This window comes from Colletes latitarsis, chromosome 7, assembly GCF_051014445.1.
Source record: "Colletes latitarsis isolate SP2378_abdomen chromosome 7, iyColLati1, whole genome shotgun sequence".
Classification (NCBI taxonomy): Eukaryota; Metazoa; Arthropoda; class Insecta; order Hymenoptera; family Colletidae; genus Colletes; species Colletes latitarsis.
The window spans coordinates 21,985,473-22,004,725 of NC_135140.1; the positions used below are offsets into that span (position 1 = coordinate 21,985,473).

Below are 19,253 nucleotides of genomic sequence, written 5' to 3' on the forward strand. Positions count from 1 at the left end.
CGATAACGACGGTCGTTTATATGTGCTTTTAACGAGCCCTTTATCAATTAGCGAGAGACGGAGAGAGAAAGAGAGTAAGAAAGATAGTAGAATGACAGTTTAACCGATTAAACGAAGAAAAAGGAAAACACGGAAGTGCAAAAATTCCATACCTGGAAGATTTTTATGTAATATTTCTCTTTTGTTTTGTTACCGTGATTGTTTTATATCTCGAATTGTAGCGAGAGAGAGTGAAAGATGTGCGATGGAAATATGTATGAATGAGAGCGCAGCAAGGAAGACGGAGAAAATTAGAGAAACGATTAATATTCAAAGAAAATCTGAAAAAAAAGTCCATGTTCGTTTTTTTTTTCTTTTGTGAATTTTCTCTTCATTTTTTTTTGTATACTTGGCAAGTGACTTTTTAGCGTAACACCTCGTTTCCCAATTTAATAATAATTATTATTATTATTATACGATACAAAATATTTTTTATTATATGGGCATTTCAGTTCCTAAATTGGAAATAAAATATCTACCACGAACGATTTTTTTATTGCTCGAGCATTTTCAGCGAGCGAAAGTTGTACAATTTACGTTGATTCAAAGTTTCGTGTACGAGAATTTCTTTTTTTTTAGATTTCATTTAACGCGGAAATAGTTTGCCTTTCTGTTTGTCAAGTAATGGACAAAATTGAATTGCCCGCGCAGAGGTGTACAGTAATGCTTCGTTTATTGACGAGAACTCGGGTCCTTCCAGATGCCGATTAGGAAGCGTTGGAACTGAATAGAATACAACGAGAGCGAGCAAACGAATTTGTTACATTTTTCATTGTATTCTTTCGAGAGTATTATCGATGGATTGATGAGATTTCCCCGATGAAAATGAGTCTAAATACGACCGTATATAAAAGTATGCGTTCTCCAAGGATTCTGAAGTATTAACAAGTAATGATAAACAATTAAAATAGGGTCTGGATTTATTTTCATTAAAGAAACTTCAGTAATCCATTGGTAAGACTGTCTGGAAGATGCGATAAAAAACATAATGAATCGATAGCTCGAGAAAAGAAATGCCGATATCTCTACGTCTTGTAGGCGGAGTCAACTTCAGTCGACTAGCGAGGGAATACTGTACTCTGATAGCCGAGTGGTCCTGGGTAAGTATCGTTGAAACCATCTCAGACAAGAACAAACTTCTTAATCTAATATTTCAACCTATCAATTTAATTTATCTATAGAAACTTCGTCGCCAACAACAAAATACATAAAGCTTATTTTTATAATGAGTGCATTGCTCTACGAAAGATTGCACCGCCATCTACTGAAAAATGTCCAAGTTTGTAGAGAAATAGTTCTCTGTTTTCGACGCTACAAACACTGTTTAGTACCAGTATCAAACGAGTGCAATGCTGAAGTAGAAATTGTTCGATTCTTCGTATCTTGCATGAAGCTACCAAAGAGTATTATTGTATAGATTGGAGTTATGGCAAGCTGAGTTTCTTCACTCCACCGCAAGCGGTGCTAAGGTAGGAATTCTTTAAATCTACCATCACTGCATTCGACGCAGAGATGCCAGAAAGGCACCGAAGGTGCTCTCTCACACTATGTCAGATCACGCGTACGTGAGCTCGTGGAGTTTCGGAAAGTCGATAAAGGCAAACTGACACATGCCCTCTTTCTCGATTCACCGAAGCTGCCCAAAGTAAGTTCGGACCGTCTCGTGGGAGTCGAGAGAGAAAGGCTCACATTTGCCTTCTCGCTCATGAACAACTAATATCCGACCTTCCGTCAACAGGTCTCCACTGGCCTCTGCTGACCGCTGCTGACCACTCCTGGAATTTCTGACAACGTATAACGATTACAACTTGCTACTGCATGCCCCTGCTGGACTCTGCTGACCACAGCTGACCACCCCTGATGCTTCCGACAACGTATAACGATTACTACTTGTTACTGCTTGCCCCTGCTGGACTCTACTTGCCTCTGCATGCCTCTGCATGCCTCTGCTGACCGCTGCTGACCACTGCTGACCACCGCTTATATTTCTGGCAACGTACAACGATTACTACCGGCTACTGCCACCCTCTGCTGACCTCTGCCAACATCTCCCGACGTCAGCTGACCATCGCTGACCACTGCTGACCGTTGCTGTCAACTTGTGACATGATGTAATATAATATAATATGTTTATATGTATTAAAGTTTTGTATAATGTAAATCTATGGCAATAAATGATATAATTTCAAAGAATTCTATGTGTTCTCATCATTTTTACCCTTCTTTTCCTATCGAAATCATTCCCTTAGTTATAAGACACTCCGAATCTTTTAAAATTTTCCAAGTTCCCCGGAAAGATTTCAAATTTCCCGCCGCCAGGAATTTTTGCGAATTCCTGGAACTTACCGGCGTCCCTGAAACTTCTCGGAATCCCTGAAATTTCCAAGAAGCTTCAGGCAATGGCAAAAATTCCGGCCTGAATTTTTCGGCAAAAATTTTAAAGAGCTATTACGTAATATTACGTAATATTACATAATGTTACGTAATATTACGTAATTTGTGCCGAAAAATTCCGGCGGCGAGAAATTTTGAAGAGCTATTACGTAATATTACATAATGTTACGTAATATTACGTAATTTTTGTCGAAAAATTCCGGCCGCGAGAAATTTTGATGAGCTATTACGTAATGTTACGTAATATTACATAATGTTACGTAATGTTACGTAATATTACATAATGTTACGTAATATTACGTAATTTTTGCCGAAAAATTCCGGCCACGAGAAATTTTGAAGAGCTATTACGTAATATTACGTAATAGCTCTTTAAAATTTTACCGAAAAATTCAGGCCGGAATTTTACTTTGCGGCCTGAAACTTCTTGGAAATTTCAGGGATTCCGAGAAGTTTCAGGGACGCCGGTAAGTTTCAGGGATCCGAGAATTTTGAGGAATTCTTAGAAATGACGTCATTTCCAGGAATTCGAAATTTGGAGCGGCAAAAAGGGGTAAAAAATGATGAGAATACATAGAATTCTTTGAAATTGTATCATTTATTGCCATAGATTTACATTATACAAAACTTTAATACATATAAACATATTATATTATATTACAACATGTCACAAGTTGACAGTAACGGTCAGCAGTGGTCAGCGATGGTCAGCTGACGTCGGGAGATGTTGGCAGAGGCCAGCTTAGGTCGGGAGATGCTGGCAGAGGTCAGCAGAGGGTGGCAGTTGCCAGTAGTAATCGTTGTACGTTGCCAGAAATATAAATGGTGGTCAGCAGTGGTCAGCAGCGGTCAGCAGAGACAAGCAGAGGCATGCAGTGGCAAGCAGAGATCAGCAGGGGCGAACAGTAGCATGTAGTAATTGTTATACGATGTCAGAAGCATCAGGGGTGGTCAGCAGTGTTCAGCAGAGGCCAGCAAAGGCATGCACAGGCAAGCAGAAACGTGCAAAGGCAAGCAGAGACTTGTAGAGGCATGCAGTAGTAAGTATTAATCGTTATACATTATCAGAAATACTTGCAGTGGTCAGTAGCGTTCGGCAGAGGCCAGGAAAGTTCAACAGAGAGAAGCACACGCTGACAGAGATCAGCAAAGACCAACAGAGGTTAGAAGAAGTCAGTAGTAATCGTTATAGGTTGTCAGAAATATAAGCGATGGTCAGCAGAGTCCAGCAGAGGCATGCAGTAATCAGGAGCAGTCAGTAACAGTCGCTGTATGGTGTGAAAAGTTGTCGGGAGTTCTGCACTTTTGTCAGCACTGGTCATCAGAGGTTATCAGAGGCAAATAGAAACCAGGAGTAATTTGCAGAGTTCAGTAATGAACTCTAGGAAAGGCAAGTAAAAATACCTGGGCAGTCGAGATTCCGAATCGTATGCCATTGACGTGAGGTCGGATTTCAGTTGTTCAAAAGCGAGAAGGCAAATGTGAGCCTGCCTCTCTTAATTCCCATGAGACGTGTCCACGGTGCACTCGGCGCTTCGTCTTGCATTTCTTGTTTATACCAGAGATGACAGATCACGCGTATGTACGTGAGCTTGTAGTATTTCGGAAAGTCGACAAAGGTAAACTGACTGCTCTCCTTCAAGAATCTCACAGTTTGGCGTGCCATACTCCCCTCAAACGGCAAGAATTAATGAATCCCTGTGTATGCACGAGTGCTATGAACTCGACGCGAAACGACCGAAAAGCGAGAAAAAAGACGATGGCGCGGAATGCACGAGTATCTGCCGCGAAATTTAAAATCTCTTTACGGTGGCTATAAACTGATAACCTGTTTAACCAGTTCGGTAATGGTTGACGCGAGATCGTTCCGCCTTGCAAAATCATTTCTACTCCGTTTTTCCAGCCGATTATTTTTCCCATCGCGTAATTTTTTGCGATTCACGATAAATTTCGCAATAACTTCTGCTCTTTTGAATTACGCGAAACGATCATTTTTGAACGCTGGGAACTGCCTGGTTGCTCCGAAAGCACGGTTAATCTTGTCTAAAAAAATAAGAACTGAAGTCGTAACGTGTGTTTCTTCGAAAATATCGCGGTAATAAGTACTTTTTCTCCCATAGAACGTTAATTCATTAGTCGGACCTGACTCGTCCAATCTGAACGGTAATTATCGTTGGTCGGCATAAAGGTTAGTTTCATGATCGAAACGCGAAACTCGTGGCAACGTTGCTAGCAACGTTGCTATGGAACATAGACGAAGACAGACACGGAATATATACGCAACGAACAGAACAAGGTGGTAGGGTGGAATTGTGTTTACCTCTCCATCCCTCAACGACAATCGGGGTAAACATACTCCCCCGTAGGATAGTCGTACACCGCCACACGCCAAACCGCGTTTGTGTATGTTGCGGACTGGTGTGGATCTGCATTCAAAGACCAAATTCTCGAAAACTTGCGGAAATTCTACGTTACGTGTTCTAATCCTCCTATTCGGCTAGTTGATTTCCTACAAAATTTCCCTCGTTTCTTTCTTTCGACCTAAGTCTTTCGTCAATACTCCCGCCAAATAGCTGTTGCAGAGGGCGTCACTGGAATGCTCGTTCAGATCCCACAAATTCGTTTTAATTCGTTGCTTTCTCGTAAACGATATCATGGATAAAAAATTGTTCAATTAATTCAGACATAATTAAAATTTTCATAGAAAATGTGCTGTAAACTATAGATCCTTTCGAAATATTCTCGCGCAAATCTAGAAGTAACGTTTAAGAAAATAGTCGGAAACTAGTTAGTTTGATAAGAAAGGAGACACAAGCATGAATCCGAACAAAGTGTTTACATTTGTTTCGACGTGCCCGGTCGGTAACGATACGACGACCGATACGCCGGTATCGATCGAGGGTGGAGGCGCGAAAGGTTACGTGGACGCGGATAGAGGCGCGGTGCTTGTTGGATGCGGTTGAACATCGTTGCGGTGACGAGCACGTCATATCTTTGCGTTTCGTGCGAACCAGAGAATGCACGTAACCGACGCGAGGCCGTCTTCCGCCCAGTTCTCGTGAACACTTCACCCACCAGACAATAGTTTACCGTATCGACCTATTCTCCCCCCTCCCTCTTTCCGCCCGTGGCTCGTTCCCATCTACCTTCTCGTGCCACCCCGCTTCAGCCAACCACGAACTTGCTCTTCTGGCCTTCCCTTCGTGCCTTTCCGCAGATCCAACTTGTTTCTGTGCGTCGTGAACTCCGAAGCTTCCGACTTCACTTAGGAACAGCTGCGAACTGTTCACGAGGCGCTTTCCAAACTTTTTCCGGATACCTCCATACGCTTAAGAGTCGAGTTCCTGGCGCGTAGACACGTCCTTTTGTGTTCGGGAACATTCAAAGTTGGATGGTGTAATTCCGCAGCTCGATATTACGGCGTATAGTAGAACAGTAAAGTTCACGGTGTTCCATAGCATCCGGCAACAAAGAATTTTATTTTCTACCATCGAATTGACAAACATCTGGTCGACGTTGGTCCCAAGTTTTATTGCGCTACCTTTGGTAATATCTCTGTATCTTCCCTTGTATTTTAGAGTTATGTGACGACACTTGCCACATTCGCCAGCAGAGGGATACGTTCAACCTGTACCTCTCTCCCAAGTACTCGATCAACCATTGAAACATCCCTTACATATATTCCATACGCGTTTCGTTCTTTCGATCGCCGAAGGCCAGTTACCTCGATAGGAATCGCGTTAGACGCGACAGTTATTTGCGAATCGGAGTATGGCCGTAAGTTCGCGGGGGCAGACGAGAGCTACATATAGCCCGCGGGACAATCCTATCGGAGGGCTAGCTTTACCAGCGGTTTTGAGCGATCCATTGATTTTGTCTCGACCATAGTAGCAGCGTTTAACTTTACCAACGAGAATAAGAAAGTTCGTGGCGCCTGGGAACTATCAGAAAGCTGATTCGCGGGCGCAGTGGTAGGTAAACTCGATTTGCTCGAGTTCAAGCGCCGCTCGTAGACTTTGTCCGGCCGGCGGTTTCCGAAGGTCGAGATTTGTTCCGAAGTTTGTATGAATGAAACTTATCCTAATATCTCTGACGGAATGGCGGGCTTTCTTCGGACAGTTTCTGGTCCCGAGAATACCGTCTGCCGAATGTGCGGAAAGTCCGTCCGGGGGAAGGTTTCGGCTCGTCCGGATCGTTGCAGCCAGGGTCACTGGAACGTGCTTGTGTACGAACTGTCCGCAACTGTCATTCACCTCACGGCGGATATTTCCGCATGGTTTCGGCGGAAAAAGTTGTCGCGGGACTGGGCAAAAATCGGGTTATGCGTTCCGGACAAGTGTCTTTCCTTTTGAGAGAACTTGTCGCGCGATCAATTTTTCGAGGGATGTTTGCACTCCGGTGTGGTATCATCTTGAGCAAACAAGCGTTCGCGGAGAGACTCGCGCAACAGGATTCAGTTTCTGCCATCAAAGACTCGTTACGAAATTTAGCCAAGACTCGTTCGAAGTTTATTCAAAATCCGGGAACGCGGTAAAAGAAGCTTATCCCCCGCTCGGTCTGCGAACTTGGTCGGTGCATCGTTCGCGATTTGCATTGAGAAAGTTTCGCGCATTTTGTCCCACGGTTCCCGGGTTACCGCACATAATAACGAACCCAGAAACTTGACAGCGCTTTTACGCCGTTTCGTCGCGTAACGACGCGGCCGCCATTCAGCGGCAAAGGCGTTGCATTTGACGCGGAGAAACGAGAAAAGGGACACTTCTGGCCAACGTGTGTCTCGTTCTCTTCGCGGCCATTCAAGCCACTAATTACACGCGTATCGCTCATTGAGCTTTCGCGTGAAAAGCCTGGCCTCGTTAGCGGTCCACGTCGAACCGTTCCTCGTCCGACGACGCGTCAGCTGTCACTGAAGGCAACTTTTCACCGTCTCCGGGGGATATAAAAGGCGGCCATACTGACCCCGAATCGCGGGTTATCGAATCGTGCCTTCACCGACAGATAGGCATCGAGATGCCGTGCGTACCGACGCACAGTGCGCCGGCGACGCTCGCGTGACAGCGAGTCGAGCGTCCTCTTATGCTCGTGCTTCTCCCGTCACAGCCGCGACCTTCAAGTGTTTACCGTTCGAAAACTTACGTCGCGATCTTGCGTTCGGACGAACCGGAACAGAACTCGGGGACCAATGGATGACGATGGCCCATGGAGAACATGGAACTGCGCAACATTCTTCTTTCAGGTATATTTTTAATTTGGAATCGGTGGATCCGGAACTCTTACAGAGGCTACATAGCTTCGACCCCCCTTCCTCCTTTTTAAGCAACTCCTTACACTTTGTACAATTACACGTGTACATAGAAAACGAAAGAACGTAGAGTTTATTTTTGAATTAGGATGTAGCTGTCGCAAACACGACCGAAAGAAACAGGCATAATTTTCTACAGTTTCGTTTCGCTTAATTAAATCACTCATTAGCCGCTTTCATCGTTGATTAAACTATTGGTTATCTCCAACAATGCGACACCAATACCAACAACAGTCGACAATCGCAAACGGCGGAACGATTAATTTAATTAACCAAAAATTAGAATTATTCGATGAGAATATTATACCAAAGAAATTCATAATAATTATAATCGTCGATTATCGCGAACGATTAATCTCGGAGAACAATTGGCCGATCAGTGTCTAATTTTGCACTGTTCCGTATAGTAGGGACCGAATGGTTCTCACAGCGGCTTTAAGCCACCGTCTCGGTTCGCTTGACGATTTTATGACGGTACATGTCTGGGGCCAAAGTAGCATGAACTTTCCGAGAAGCGTTATTTAAGATCTATCGCGTACTCCGGTTAACAATTAATTATTACCAGGCAAACTTTATGCTTTCCTCAAAGTTGTACGCGTTTTCAGGGTGTCACAGGATCCTGCGATCCACTTTGCGTAGAGTCTATACCGCGGGCAACTAGTAGCTTGCCACGGCAATAAATTGCTCGAGCAACAATGTAGCGTCGTAAAATTCTAGAAAGTACTTCGGGTCCGCGTGACTTCCGGCCCCCGTGTACTAATCTTCTCCGTTTTCTGGTACTTGGCCGCGGCGGTGAGGTAGGTCGGCACAGTTTCCCGTCGATGCCGCCTTTCTATTCGAACGACTCGCCGGGGAACAAGGAAGCAGAACGCGGTAGCTGCCTCGACGCTAGGCGTAACCGCATTAACGAGAAAGATGGAAGAATGAACCGGCGTTGCTTGGAGACGTAAATGCATTTCAGTTATGGCTGGACGCTCCCAACAGCACTCAATATTCACGATGGAAAGCGTCAAACTACGCCGAGATCGTTACAAATTTTTCAATTCCCGTTTAATCCTCCAATAACGAACTATCTTCGTTGCCCCTGAAGTATTTTTCGATCGCTCGAATATTATTTATTCGCAACAACTGCTTCTCAGCACTTTTGGCGCTAATAAGTGGTTTAAAATGCACTATCGCTAACGAAGATTACAACTTGCGCAGGCATTCAGCTTTAACTACCACTGGAAAAACCATGTTTTTAGTATTAAAAGCGTAGTCGCGTATTATTTAATGATATATTTGAATAATTCATTATTCGAGTCCAAGTGGGAGTTGAGCAGTATGGTTAGAAAAATGTCGGAAAGAGAAGCGTCTCGAATCGTTAGACGCGGTGCGCGCGAATGCGACGTTTGAAGGTTAGCAGGCCTCCTGGCGACGCGTCGCCGCCTAATAGAATGACTGGTCGTCTGACCACCATAACCTCACCGACCCATCGACCCCCGCTATACGTTCCTGGGATAAACGCAGAGTAAGAGGCGGTGGAGGCGGAGTAAGAGGAAGAGGAGGTGATGGTGGAGGAGGTGGTGAGGCGGGAGGAGGGGTGGAGAAAGGTGCAGGAGGAAGAGGGTGGGCAGGGTCGAGGGTGAACCCCTTATTGATTTTTAGGGTGACACTGTCAACCGGCGAGTGTTGAGTCCCCCGCGACGGCAGAGACTTTGAAACCGACGAGGAGCGAGAAAAAATGTGGCGGACGTCGCGCGATTGGACGCGCGAAAAGCATCCCCTCTGGCGGGGCTGTTGATCTAGGATGATCGCGGGAACGGCCGGGATCTGGTGTACGGTGATTTGGATCGGTTACGGGCGATCCTGTCGGGCCAGCACGGACCACGAGCCGTTTTTTCGGTCGGGTAAAAGTGGCGAGCTTGGCCGCAGCGGCAGCGACGGCGGTGACAGAAAAGAGTAACTGTGGCGAGGCGCAGTCCCGTTGCGGTCGGGGGTGCAGCTCTCGGCGCAGGGCCGTACGCATCCGTGGGCGACGCTCCACGTGGAACAGCTGCTCGGTCGCGTCCTCTCTTATGTTTTGCCAGCCGTCTCGGCCACGGTGCGCGGCTTAGTTCTCGCGACACGACAACGGCCGACCAATCGGCCGTTCTTTCTTTCGGTTCTCACCGAATCGTTATTTTTTCTGGTGTTCGTTTCGTGCGGGAGCCCACGCCACCGCCACCGCGTCGTGTCGCGGCGAGTCGTCCATGAATGAGCAGCGAGTGACGCGTGTGTTTTCCGTAATTGCCTTTCGTGCTCGATCGCTCCTCGACATCCCCGCTTGGTGACGTGTGTCCATTGTGCGCCACGCTTTCTGCCTCCGGCACGCAGAGAGTCGCGACTTTCCACAGTGCTCACGGGACCGTGCGTTGCTCGGGGTAAGGCTCGAGGAAACGTCGGTTTTTACGGTTCCCGCAGCGGGGGAGGCGCATAGCCGAGGGTTCGATCGAAAATCGAAAGGGAGGGAAGTGTGAGAAATAGTCGAGAGTGTTGGGGACTGTCCGTGCAGTTGTGCGCGATTAGTTGTCCAGGTTTGGTACGCGTAACCTTTCGGTACGCCGGGCGGCCAGGCGTCTCGTGTGTTGTTTACAAATCAACGGTATTACGTTGCTGCACGTCGTGTCGGCCGACCTACACGGCGTAGACTCGCATGCAACAGGCGACACCGCGTTGCCAAAGTTTCCTCTTGATTAATCGATCGGAAATTAGAGAGTCGGTCCGGTGCGATAAATCACGCGGATTCGAATATAATCGCGCGGCCTGCCTGCCGGTCGGTGCCCACCGAGGAAACGCGTAGACGACCGCGACGCATTGGCGTAGGCGTCGGGGAGACGTCTAGGGAAAAAGTCGCTCGAAAAGTTTCGGGTGCACGGCGCAAGAAATATCAGCCGCGTAATTACGCGAAGGTAGCGCGCGGCTGTGGAATCAATACGAACGGATTACTTCGCCAGGAGTTCGACGGGGATCGAGGGACACCGAGAGCGCGTCGAGTCGGTGAATTTTTCGAACGACGCAGGAAAGGCGAGTGCCGTCGCGGTGCTGCGTGTACCATTGATGGGGCGGTGTGGTTTCGTTGTGTTTGGGCGGGGTGACAGGCACTCGTTGCAGCCGCGTCGGCTGATGCAGCCAGTTTGCTAAAAATGGCAGCGTCGTTCGGGATCCACGCGTGGAATAACAATTACTGGCTAAGACCGAGGAAGAAATCTAGTTGACACTCGGGCGCGGGCAGCTTGGAGGGACAGAGAGTACCGAACACGTGGTCCGTCAGGGAGCCAGTTAGTGCTAGCGGTTTGCCACCCGAGGTGCGTGTGTCGGCTAGCTACGCCCCTGGCGCACGTGCGTACGTGTATTTCTGCGAGCGTCGCGAAGCGGTGCACGTGTGAGTGACAAATCGCGAGTGAAAGTGTCGTCCAGAGAGACTAGTGACTTTTTATCCTCTAAACAGGCTTCTTACGTTTTTACTCCCGCGAAAGCTGTCCCCTGACAGCTCAAACTTGACGTTTCCCGACGTCCGGCGTTCACGGCTTCGCCACCTCCAAATGATTACGCAAAGGTTCATCGTTATCCTCGAGGAAATATCGCAAACGTACAAGCGGCAGACCAAGAATCGATCGGCAGTCGAATCCGTGAAATAAACGCGCTCCATTTTTCGACAGTTAACATTCGAGGAAATACGAGCGTCGAACGGTGTGGCGCCACCTGCGCGCTACGTCCCTGGCGAGGCTGGTCTGTTGACTCTGGTGGTGTTTATTCGCGCTTGTCTCTTACTCTCTCTCTCTTGCACCGGGCCATTTGTGTTTGGAGGATCGCGAATTTGTTGCAATGTGACGGCAAGATGAATGAAGATTAGCGTGATGTCGGACCTGTGCACGCGCGTTGCAGCGGGTGCGCGCCCGGATCTCGACCGGAAAGCCCGTGAAACGTCTTGAAACAGGTTAAAAATCACCGTGAAAATGCCGGCAACGCGACCGCACAGGTGCCCATTGTTGTCGCTAGATTTCAGACTTTTCGACGAAACCGCGAATTCGGACTCACCTAGAGCTCCGCGTGCCGTTTTCCGTGCATTCTGAGTGCCCTCGCGTTGCTGGGACTCGCGTATCGCGTTCCAACTACGTTCTAGGTTAGGTTACCGGCACATAACCTTAAAGGGACCCTAGTGCGCGAAACAGCTTATCGTTTGCGGAGGTATAATCGACGCGCGACGTATCTGTGACCTCCTACGGTTGTGTGCGAAGTGAGAAGACGAGAGGACCGACGTTCCTGGTGAGTGCTGATTCCTACCACAGTGGGTGATCGGTGCAATGGAATGATCTGGGTGACCGCAGGACAATGAAGGCCAATGGGACAAATAATGGTGATTTCTGTTTGTTTCTTGGTCCATATAGAGCTTCTAGGGAACATTATTTTGCGTGTTGTTTTATGTTGTAACCAAATAAGTTGTTACCAAACACATAGGTATTCTTGTGCATAGTGTTTATGTTCGATAGGTATTACTTTTGCGATCATGGTAAAGGTTGTAAACATTGTGTGAGAATAGTAGTTAATATTGTATGTAATTGTCGATGCATGATATGTTTTCATCTCCATTATTCCATTATTCTCCATTTATTGTATATCTATTGTCTGAATTTTTACATATTCTATAGGAATTAAGACACGGTAGGATATCAACGGTGTAAAAATTTGTGGCCAAGCAAGTAAAGCTCAGCCGTTGTATGTGTAATTAATTAGAATTCTGGTAATACTGTTATAGCATAATGTTTGTTGTGTTTTGAAGCACGCTATTAATTATAATTATGCAGTGCATTCTACTCAAAACAAACCATCCAATTACTTGTTTTAGCTGCAAAGATACAAGGAAATGTTTTGTGTATAATTGGAATGGAGTATACATAGACAATTAGGTGGTATGTTTCGTAACCCATATATTTGTTAACATTGATTATAATGGTAATTATAAGCTTTGCTTTTCCTAATGTGTACATAGATGGAAACCTAAGCACAGTGAAATTTATTACCACCTAGCTCAGGAATGGTGAACCTTTCCGTAAATGCATTTTTGTGTTTCTTTAGATTTTTCAACCAAGTAATCAATATTTTCCTTTTGTGAAATTCTTTCAATTTGGTTTGGAGCAATTGCAAGGGTTAATTAGCAATACATAATGTTTCTAAATTCAGCATACTGTTAGTACTCAACCAGATACGTAATTCTTATATTTTTTAAATTTCATTATTGATTCCCCACTCCTGACCCAGGCTGAAAATAGTGTACACTTCTGTAGAAAAATACGTGTCTCTGTAACATATAAATAGCATAGTTTTCTATAGTTTTCATATATGACGGTTCATCAGAAACGAAACATCTTGATACTTTCGTTGAGAACGATATTTATATAAAGTGTCCGGTAGCCACTACAACCGAAAATAGGGTGATTTTACACGAAGAAATAAATAAAATTTGTCGAGTATCGGACACGAATACTAGAGATAATAATCAACATTATATACACCAGTGTCGAAGTACTGGGCCTTTCACCTCGCTGTTGAGATTTCAGGAACTTTCTCATTAAAGGATCGAGGTGTCTCGTTTCTGTAGGGCCACCCTGTATCCTTACTTTTGTATCGTTATTAGACGATTGGCGTTGATTACCCAAAGGTACCAATCGTAACGGAAGCGCGACCGTGCGAATTCCAGGCTGTAGCCGCCTGAACACGCCATTGGCAGCCACCACCACACTGGAGGATCCGGGAACACCAGCCTCTTGGAAGGGCCCGCCGCCCGGCTCGGAGGCATCACCCTTTACGCCGAACTCCGTTGGCCAGGGTGGAGGCCCTGGGTCCGGTCCCTACAACAGTACAGGTGGTCCACCTAGCAATGCAGCCTTTCAAGGTCCGAGTCCCTTTCCCGGCGGCGCTGGGAGTCCAGCGGGCGCGCCTCCTTATCAAGGACCTCCTCCAGGCTCCGCGACGCCTCAATACACCGCGTCGCCGGCGCCCAGCGGTTCCTCGACGCCCGGTCCGGGACCGCCACCGAATTCCGCGGGCTTCCCGCCGCCGCCGAATAATTCCGGTCCTCCTTACAATGGGCCCGGCCCGAGTCCGTTCGGTTCGCCATCTGGTGGGCCGCCGCAGTTCGTTGGCCGACCCGGTTCCTCGGGACCACCGTTCGTACCTCCAGGAGCAGGAAATCCTCACTTCCCTTCTCACGGGCAGCCGTTCGGCGCACCCCAATACGGTATGCCGCCCGGTAGCCCGTTCGGACCCGGCCATCCGATGACAGGACCCATCGGACCCGGTCATCCAGCGATGATGGGACCAGGAGGACCCGTAGAGAGGATAGACCAAGGGTGAGTCCCAAACTTACTCTTTCCTTCATCGTCAACCGCAAGGTTCCTGCAACACGCGATCGTCCCAATCGATATACACCAATGATTCTTAAAATGAACCCTCAGACGCGATTCATAACTTGAACTATTTAAATTTAAAAAACGCGTGTGCCTTTGCGTCTATCGTGCTTGCCGGAGCCTCTCGATCGACGAGCGTTCGCTGCAAGTTCGATTTACCGAACCGGTATATCCATCGTGAACCTTCTTTCGGGCCGTTTAGTTTGTCAGCGTCTGTTTCGGCGATTCTAGTCTCCGTTTACGAGGACGGTGGTCCCTGTTTGGTAAATCGATCTCGGCAGTTTCCTCGCGACCGAGCATGTCAATCGATCATTCCCGCGATAAGTCCTAAACGGAATTCGAGTTCCGTATGATAATCCGCCGAGGCCTCGGAATTTTAAGTTCTGAAACGGCGTTTCGCGATCGGTGGTTTCGTCGCGCGGAGTTGGAAACGCGTCCACCGTCGGCGCGTAAAATATAAGAACGCCGCGCGTTAGACGTTGTTGACCGCTAGCATTCCTAGATAACACGGTCCCACAGGTAGCCGGTGTTATTTATCGTTCGTCTCCCGGTTAGTCCGCATTCTTGCCGATAATCCAGCCACGACAGGGCTGCGTTCGTGCCCTTTGGAAACGGTCCCGATCGTTTGCATCGATGCTTCTCCCGTGATCGGACAACTCGTTCTCGAAATCACTTACACGTGCAACCCGGTTGTTCGAACGTCTTCGATGCGATAAAAGCTACAGATGTTTCGGAGCATTCGGATAGTAGACAGTCAACGAGACTAATAATCATCCGTCGATTTTCTATTCTTATAACGAAATCGATACTTGTTCTCTATTTTTAAAGATGACGAATGTAATTGGCACGAAACTCAATTTTCACGCGCCAGGAACAACTTGGGGATGTTCCCCTAGCCACGGACAGTATCGATATCTTTCAAACAAAAAGTCCGATGAGATCGTTAATCTCTGTGGGCATAGAGGTGGTGCATCGCTTGAGTAGACCACTGTTATATTTTAAAAACGTCGAACAGAATGTTTCATATTTAACTTAACATTATCTGAGAATAATATACCAAAGAATAATCTTGTTTTCAGTCTGAAATTATAATAATGTTGACTGTTTTGTGTTTATATTTCGCTATGTTCCCTGGATAAAGCCAGGAGTCATGAAAAACGACTCTATCGAATCCAGATCGGAGATAGGGTACATTTTTTCTCGATCGTTGCCAAACTTTATCCTAACCCGTGCCAAGCATTGTGAAAACATATTGTTATTAAGTACTTTTTTGCGAACGGGACAAGTTGGCAGTCGCGTCAGCGATCTAGTCGATCGATACCAAAAAATCTCTCGCTGGCGATCGCCGCGTCGCGAATTAGGCATTGGAGGGTCTCTCGAAGGACTCGAACTTCGTATATTACCGTTAGCCACGCAAACCGAGATTCTTGGACTGCTGCGTGCCACAGGAACACATAGGCCTCGTTATCGGTCCTTTTCATCGTTATTTGGCTAGTTTCTGGAGCCTAGGCAGGGTTCCTGGCTTTTACAAAGCAATTTTTTCAAAGAATAACTATGCAGACTTTTCTCTGCTGTCCTCGACTATGAAAAATGAAATTTCCAACCGATGGAGGCGTAAACCCTCCGAGTTTCGAACGACGTCTCGTACAACACGGAGTTAATATAATTTATGCAGACTGGACGCGTAGAACCGCGAACCAGTTTCGTTGGAACAGTTTTGTAACAGGCGCCTCTGAAGGCGTGACTGGTTCGGTCGCAGAATCGCGCGAGGGCGCTCGGAACGCCATTATTCGAATTTCCTTGCGCCGACAGCTCCGGGAGACCGGTGTCTCGCGAATTAGGAAGTCGAGAAAAAATCTGTTGTAACGCGTGTAATAACTTCTCCGCGCGAGAGAGATCCGTAGAGATACCAAAGGTGCTCCGGATAATTTTTCGAGGCGCGTTACACACGCCAAACGCCAGACTTATGCGCGTGGGTAGCTATGAATTTAGCGTGCCATGCGTTTACACGCGCTCGCGTTTACTTGTCGTTTTAACTCTTTGCAAACTGGCGAACCGATCGGAGAAAGCCGATCGAGTACACGCAGCTCTCGGTATTTTACAAATTCTACGCAACTACGGTCGAACTTTCCGATCAAAAAAGGTCACTGTATTAGGCTGGGAGACTCAGATGATTAATCGTGTACCGTATCTGACCCTTCCGATACCGAGACCAACTTTAGTCACCGCAAACCAAGCATTGCATATAGTTTCGATGTCGGCGGTGTATACAGTTGGTCGCAGAAGTCTATATACACCCTATAAATTCCAATATTGTGGACGTACGTGAGTTCCCATAATCCTGTGGGTGGTAAATCGGTCGCGTGGAACATAGCATTTCCGGTGGTGTTTACTATTTTTGCTACAGAAATTTAATCCTTCGAAGATCCGTCACTCGACTCTCGGAGATCTTTGGTCCGCCATTGTAGTAACGTCTTGACATATTTGTATCGAAGCCCATTATGTTCTAATTAGGATACATAATCATTACATCGATCAAATAATATTTATAAGTATGGAATTCCTGTTAAACCGAGGGGTTTATAAATCTAGTGTTAAAACCGGACGAGCGGTTTTCGGGGTCAGAGAGAGCCTGCGGCCGCAGGGTTAATGCTCGAAATCAATTGATGATAGCCCGGGTTTCGAATCGCGCGATATATTTTCGTATCGCGTGCATGATTGACAGGAAAATAAGCAGCAAGTGTCCGGGAACCAGTTCGTAATTGATACGGTATGAAATTTATCGTCGGTCGTAATCGCGAGAGACGCAGTGTCTCTCGTTCGTAACACGCGTGAACCGCATAAACAACCGGCCCTCCGACTTAACGAGGATTTATAAAACGGCAGTGATAAGATCGCGGCGGACGCTCGCGGGTCTCCTAATATGAATTTTAATTTCTGTCAGGCTTTAATTAACCCCCGCTAGCCCTATAATTTTCACGACGTTGAATAATTGTCTACCTGTCGCAACTTAGTTCGCGCCCTCTCCTCTTCTCTCCCGCGGGAAGCGAGAGAGCCACCGCGGCGAAGAAATTGCACCAAGATAAATTAGCGAGAACGAAGTGGACTCTAGCAGTCTGTTACTTCTTTGTCCGTTTCTTTGTTTCTATCGCGTTGCAACTACGCGCATTGTTCGAGACAGGTTCTTCGAGAGACGATGTAACGGGTGTCACGTTCTTGGCAGGGATTGTACCGCCGAGAGGTGACGCCATACTTTTGCCGTAGGTAGTACGCGACCCACCTCTCCTTTCTCCCTAAACCCTCCTAGCCACCCCGTGTTATGGAGGGCGGGCGAACCAACGAGTGGCAGAGAGGGTGGGTGGGTGGTAGGGGGCTTCGAGGGTGGCGCGAAGGTTCTCATATTTCCTGTATTTTAATTTTTCACGATACATCCAGTACGTATCATTTTCTGCGAATTGTTTTTCAATTTTTTCTCGAACGAGACACCGGGTCTGAGAATCGAAAACTCGAATGATAGTCAGAACCGTTCAAAAATTCTCAACTCCAGAAAATCGGCTTTCAAAATGCGCGGGCAAAGTGTTTCTTTGATGGGGTAAAACATACCCCCCATCGTTGGAAGCTATTCCCCCCTCGAAGAAGAAAGGGGCACTTGTGATTCGAGGTCGAAGTTAACTAACGGTCGTCAATTTTTTTTTTTTTTCCCTCGGCGCGCAAAAGAGTTCGTTGAGAACCACTCGAGCCCCGGTGCCCCCTCCGGCTCTTGGTTGCTCCTCGGGTTTGGGTTGAGAGCAAGAGGGGTTGGGGGCGTAGGGTGCTGTAGGTGTAGGTAGAAAAGGTTGGAGGATGGGGTCCAGGCGGCTCGCTCGCGCGTCCACCACCACCGTTTACACTTTCGCGTGTAAAGGGATCTCGGAACGAACGTCGGGGGATCACCGGGCGTGCGTTTCGTTGGCCGTTTGTCTCAGGTCGTGGTCGAGCCGCGGTTCCACGCTGTTACTCCCGGAACGTTTGAGAAAACGAGCAGGAGAAATTTCGTATCGCTTTATAGCGGTCCGGCCGGCCGCAACGAGGGTTTGTTTATACCGCGTTTCCGGGACGGGGCACGTAATTGATCGGTGCCCCGTGAGCGTTCGAGTTTCCGACCTTGTGCACTTCCGAATCCTCGATGCCCGTACGCCAACGCGTCTTCTCGCGGAGCGTGCGGCACCCCCACCACTGCCATCTCTTGTCAGCACCGGACAACTATACTCTTTTTCGCGTGCGCGCAGCGCCAACGCTAATGAGACACTTTAGCCGCCCCCCATCGGCCGGCGGCGTCTTGAAGGAACAATGATTGCACTTACCAGAGGATCGCGTTGCATTCCGGTCACCGATTTGACTCCAATTTTTCCCATACTTTCCGCTCACCGTATACAGTAGTCGCGGATTAATATTTATTTTTTTTTCGAAAGGTAGATATTACTTTTTTACGGAGGTGCCTCGATGGACAGCTGTGGATGGGGTAGTTATTTACGGGCAAACAAATCGAAAATGTGGAATACATTTTTTGATACTGAAAAACAATTTAAGAGGTTTAACCCCTCGATTTTTTCCACGGGGTTGTTTCAACCTCTTACACATTTTTTTAAAGCCATAGAAAAATCGTTTGGCTTTACCGTCGAGTATTGTAAATTCCAACATTTTTGGGATATCCCAACCCTACCCTTGTAAAAAAGTGAAGGTGAATTTCTCTATTTTTAGTTACGAACACATCGAAAAGTAACTGTCTCGTCTCTGCATAAGGAACATTTACTTTAATAAGTAGTCACTGTTGACTCTGACTTCGTTGAAAGAACTTTTCTTGGTTTCGTATGAACAAACATAAGCAGCAGTATTCTACTTCTTCTTTATGCATTTACGTAAAGTAAGACGACAAAGATTACAGTCTCTCGCTGTTATACGTAAACTGGTCCTCTTTTCTGAGACTTTTCTTGCTTCTAGTTTGTATAGTTTAAAACCACTTGCTCGTCCTCCTTTTATAATTTTTCATCCGAAAAAAAATAAAAATAAAATTACACTCCCACTTGTCCGACTTCTTTTCATCGTTTCAC

General features: G+C 46.9%; 1 protein-coding gene across 4 annotated transcripts in view; it reads left to right on the plus strand.

The window, feature by feature from the left end:
* The first annotated feature begins 9,731 nt into the window (after window positions 1–9,731).
* Chi (LIM domain-binding protein 2 Chi) overlaps window positions 9,732–19,253 on the plus strand; it is a 123,771-nt gene continuing 114,249 nt past the window's right edge. For 2 of the 4 annotated variants that reach the window (XM_076769670.1, XM_076769672.1), the window contains exons 1-2: window positions 9,732–12,113; window positions 13,416–14,106. In XM_076769670.1, the coding sequence (XP_076625785.1) occupies window positions 12,089–12,113; window positions 13,416–14,106 (716 nt within the window). In that variant the 5' untranslated portion in view covers window positions 9,732–12,088. The remainder of the gene's footprint in view (window positions 12,114–13,415; window positions 14,107–19,253) is intronic. The other 2 variants (XM_076769671.1, XM_076769673.1) reach the window with 2 other exon arrangements.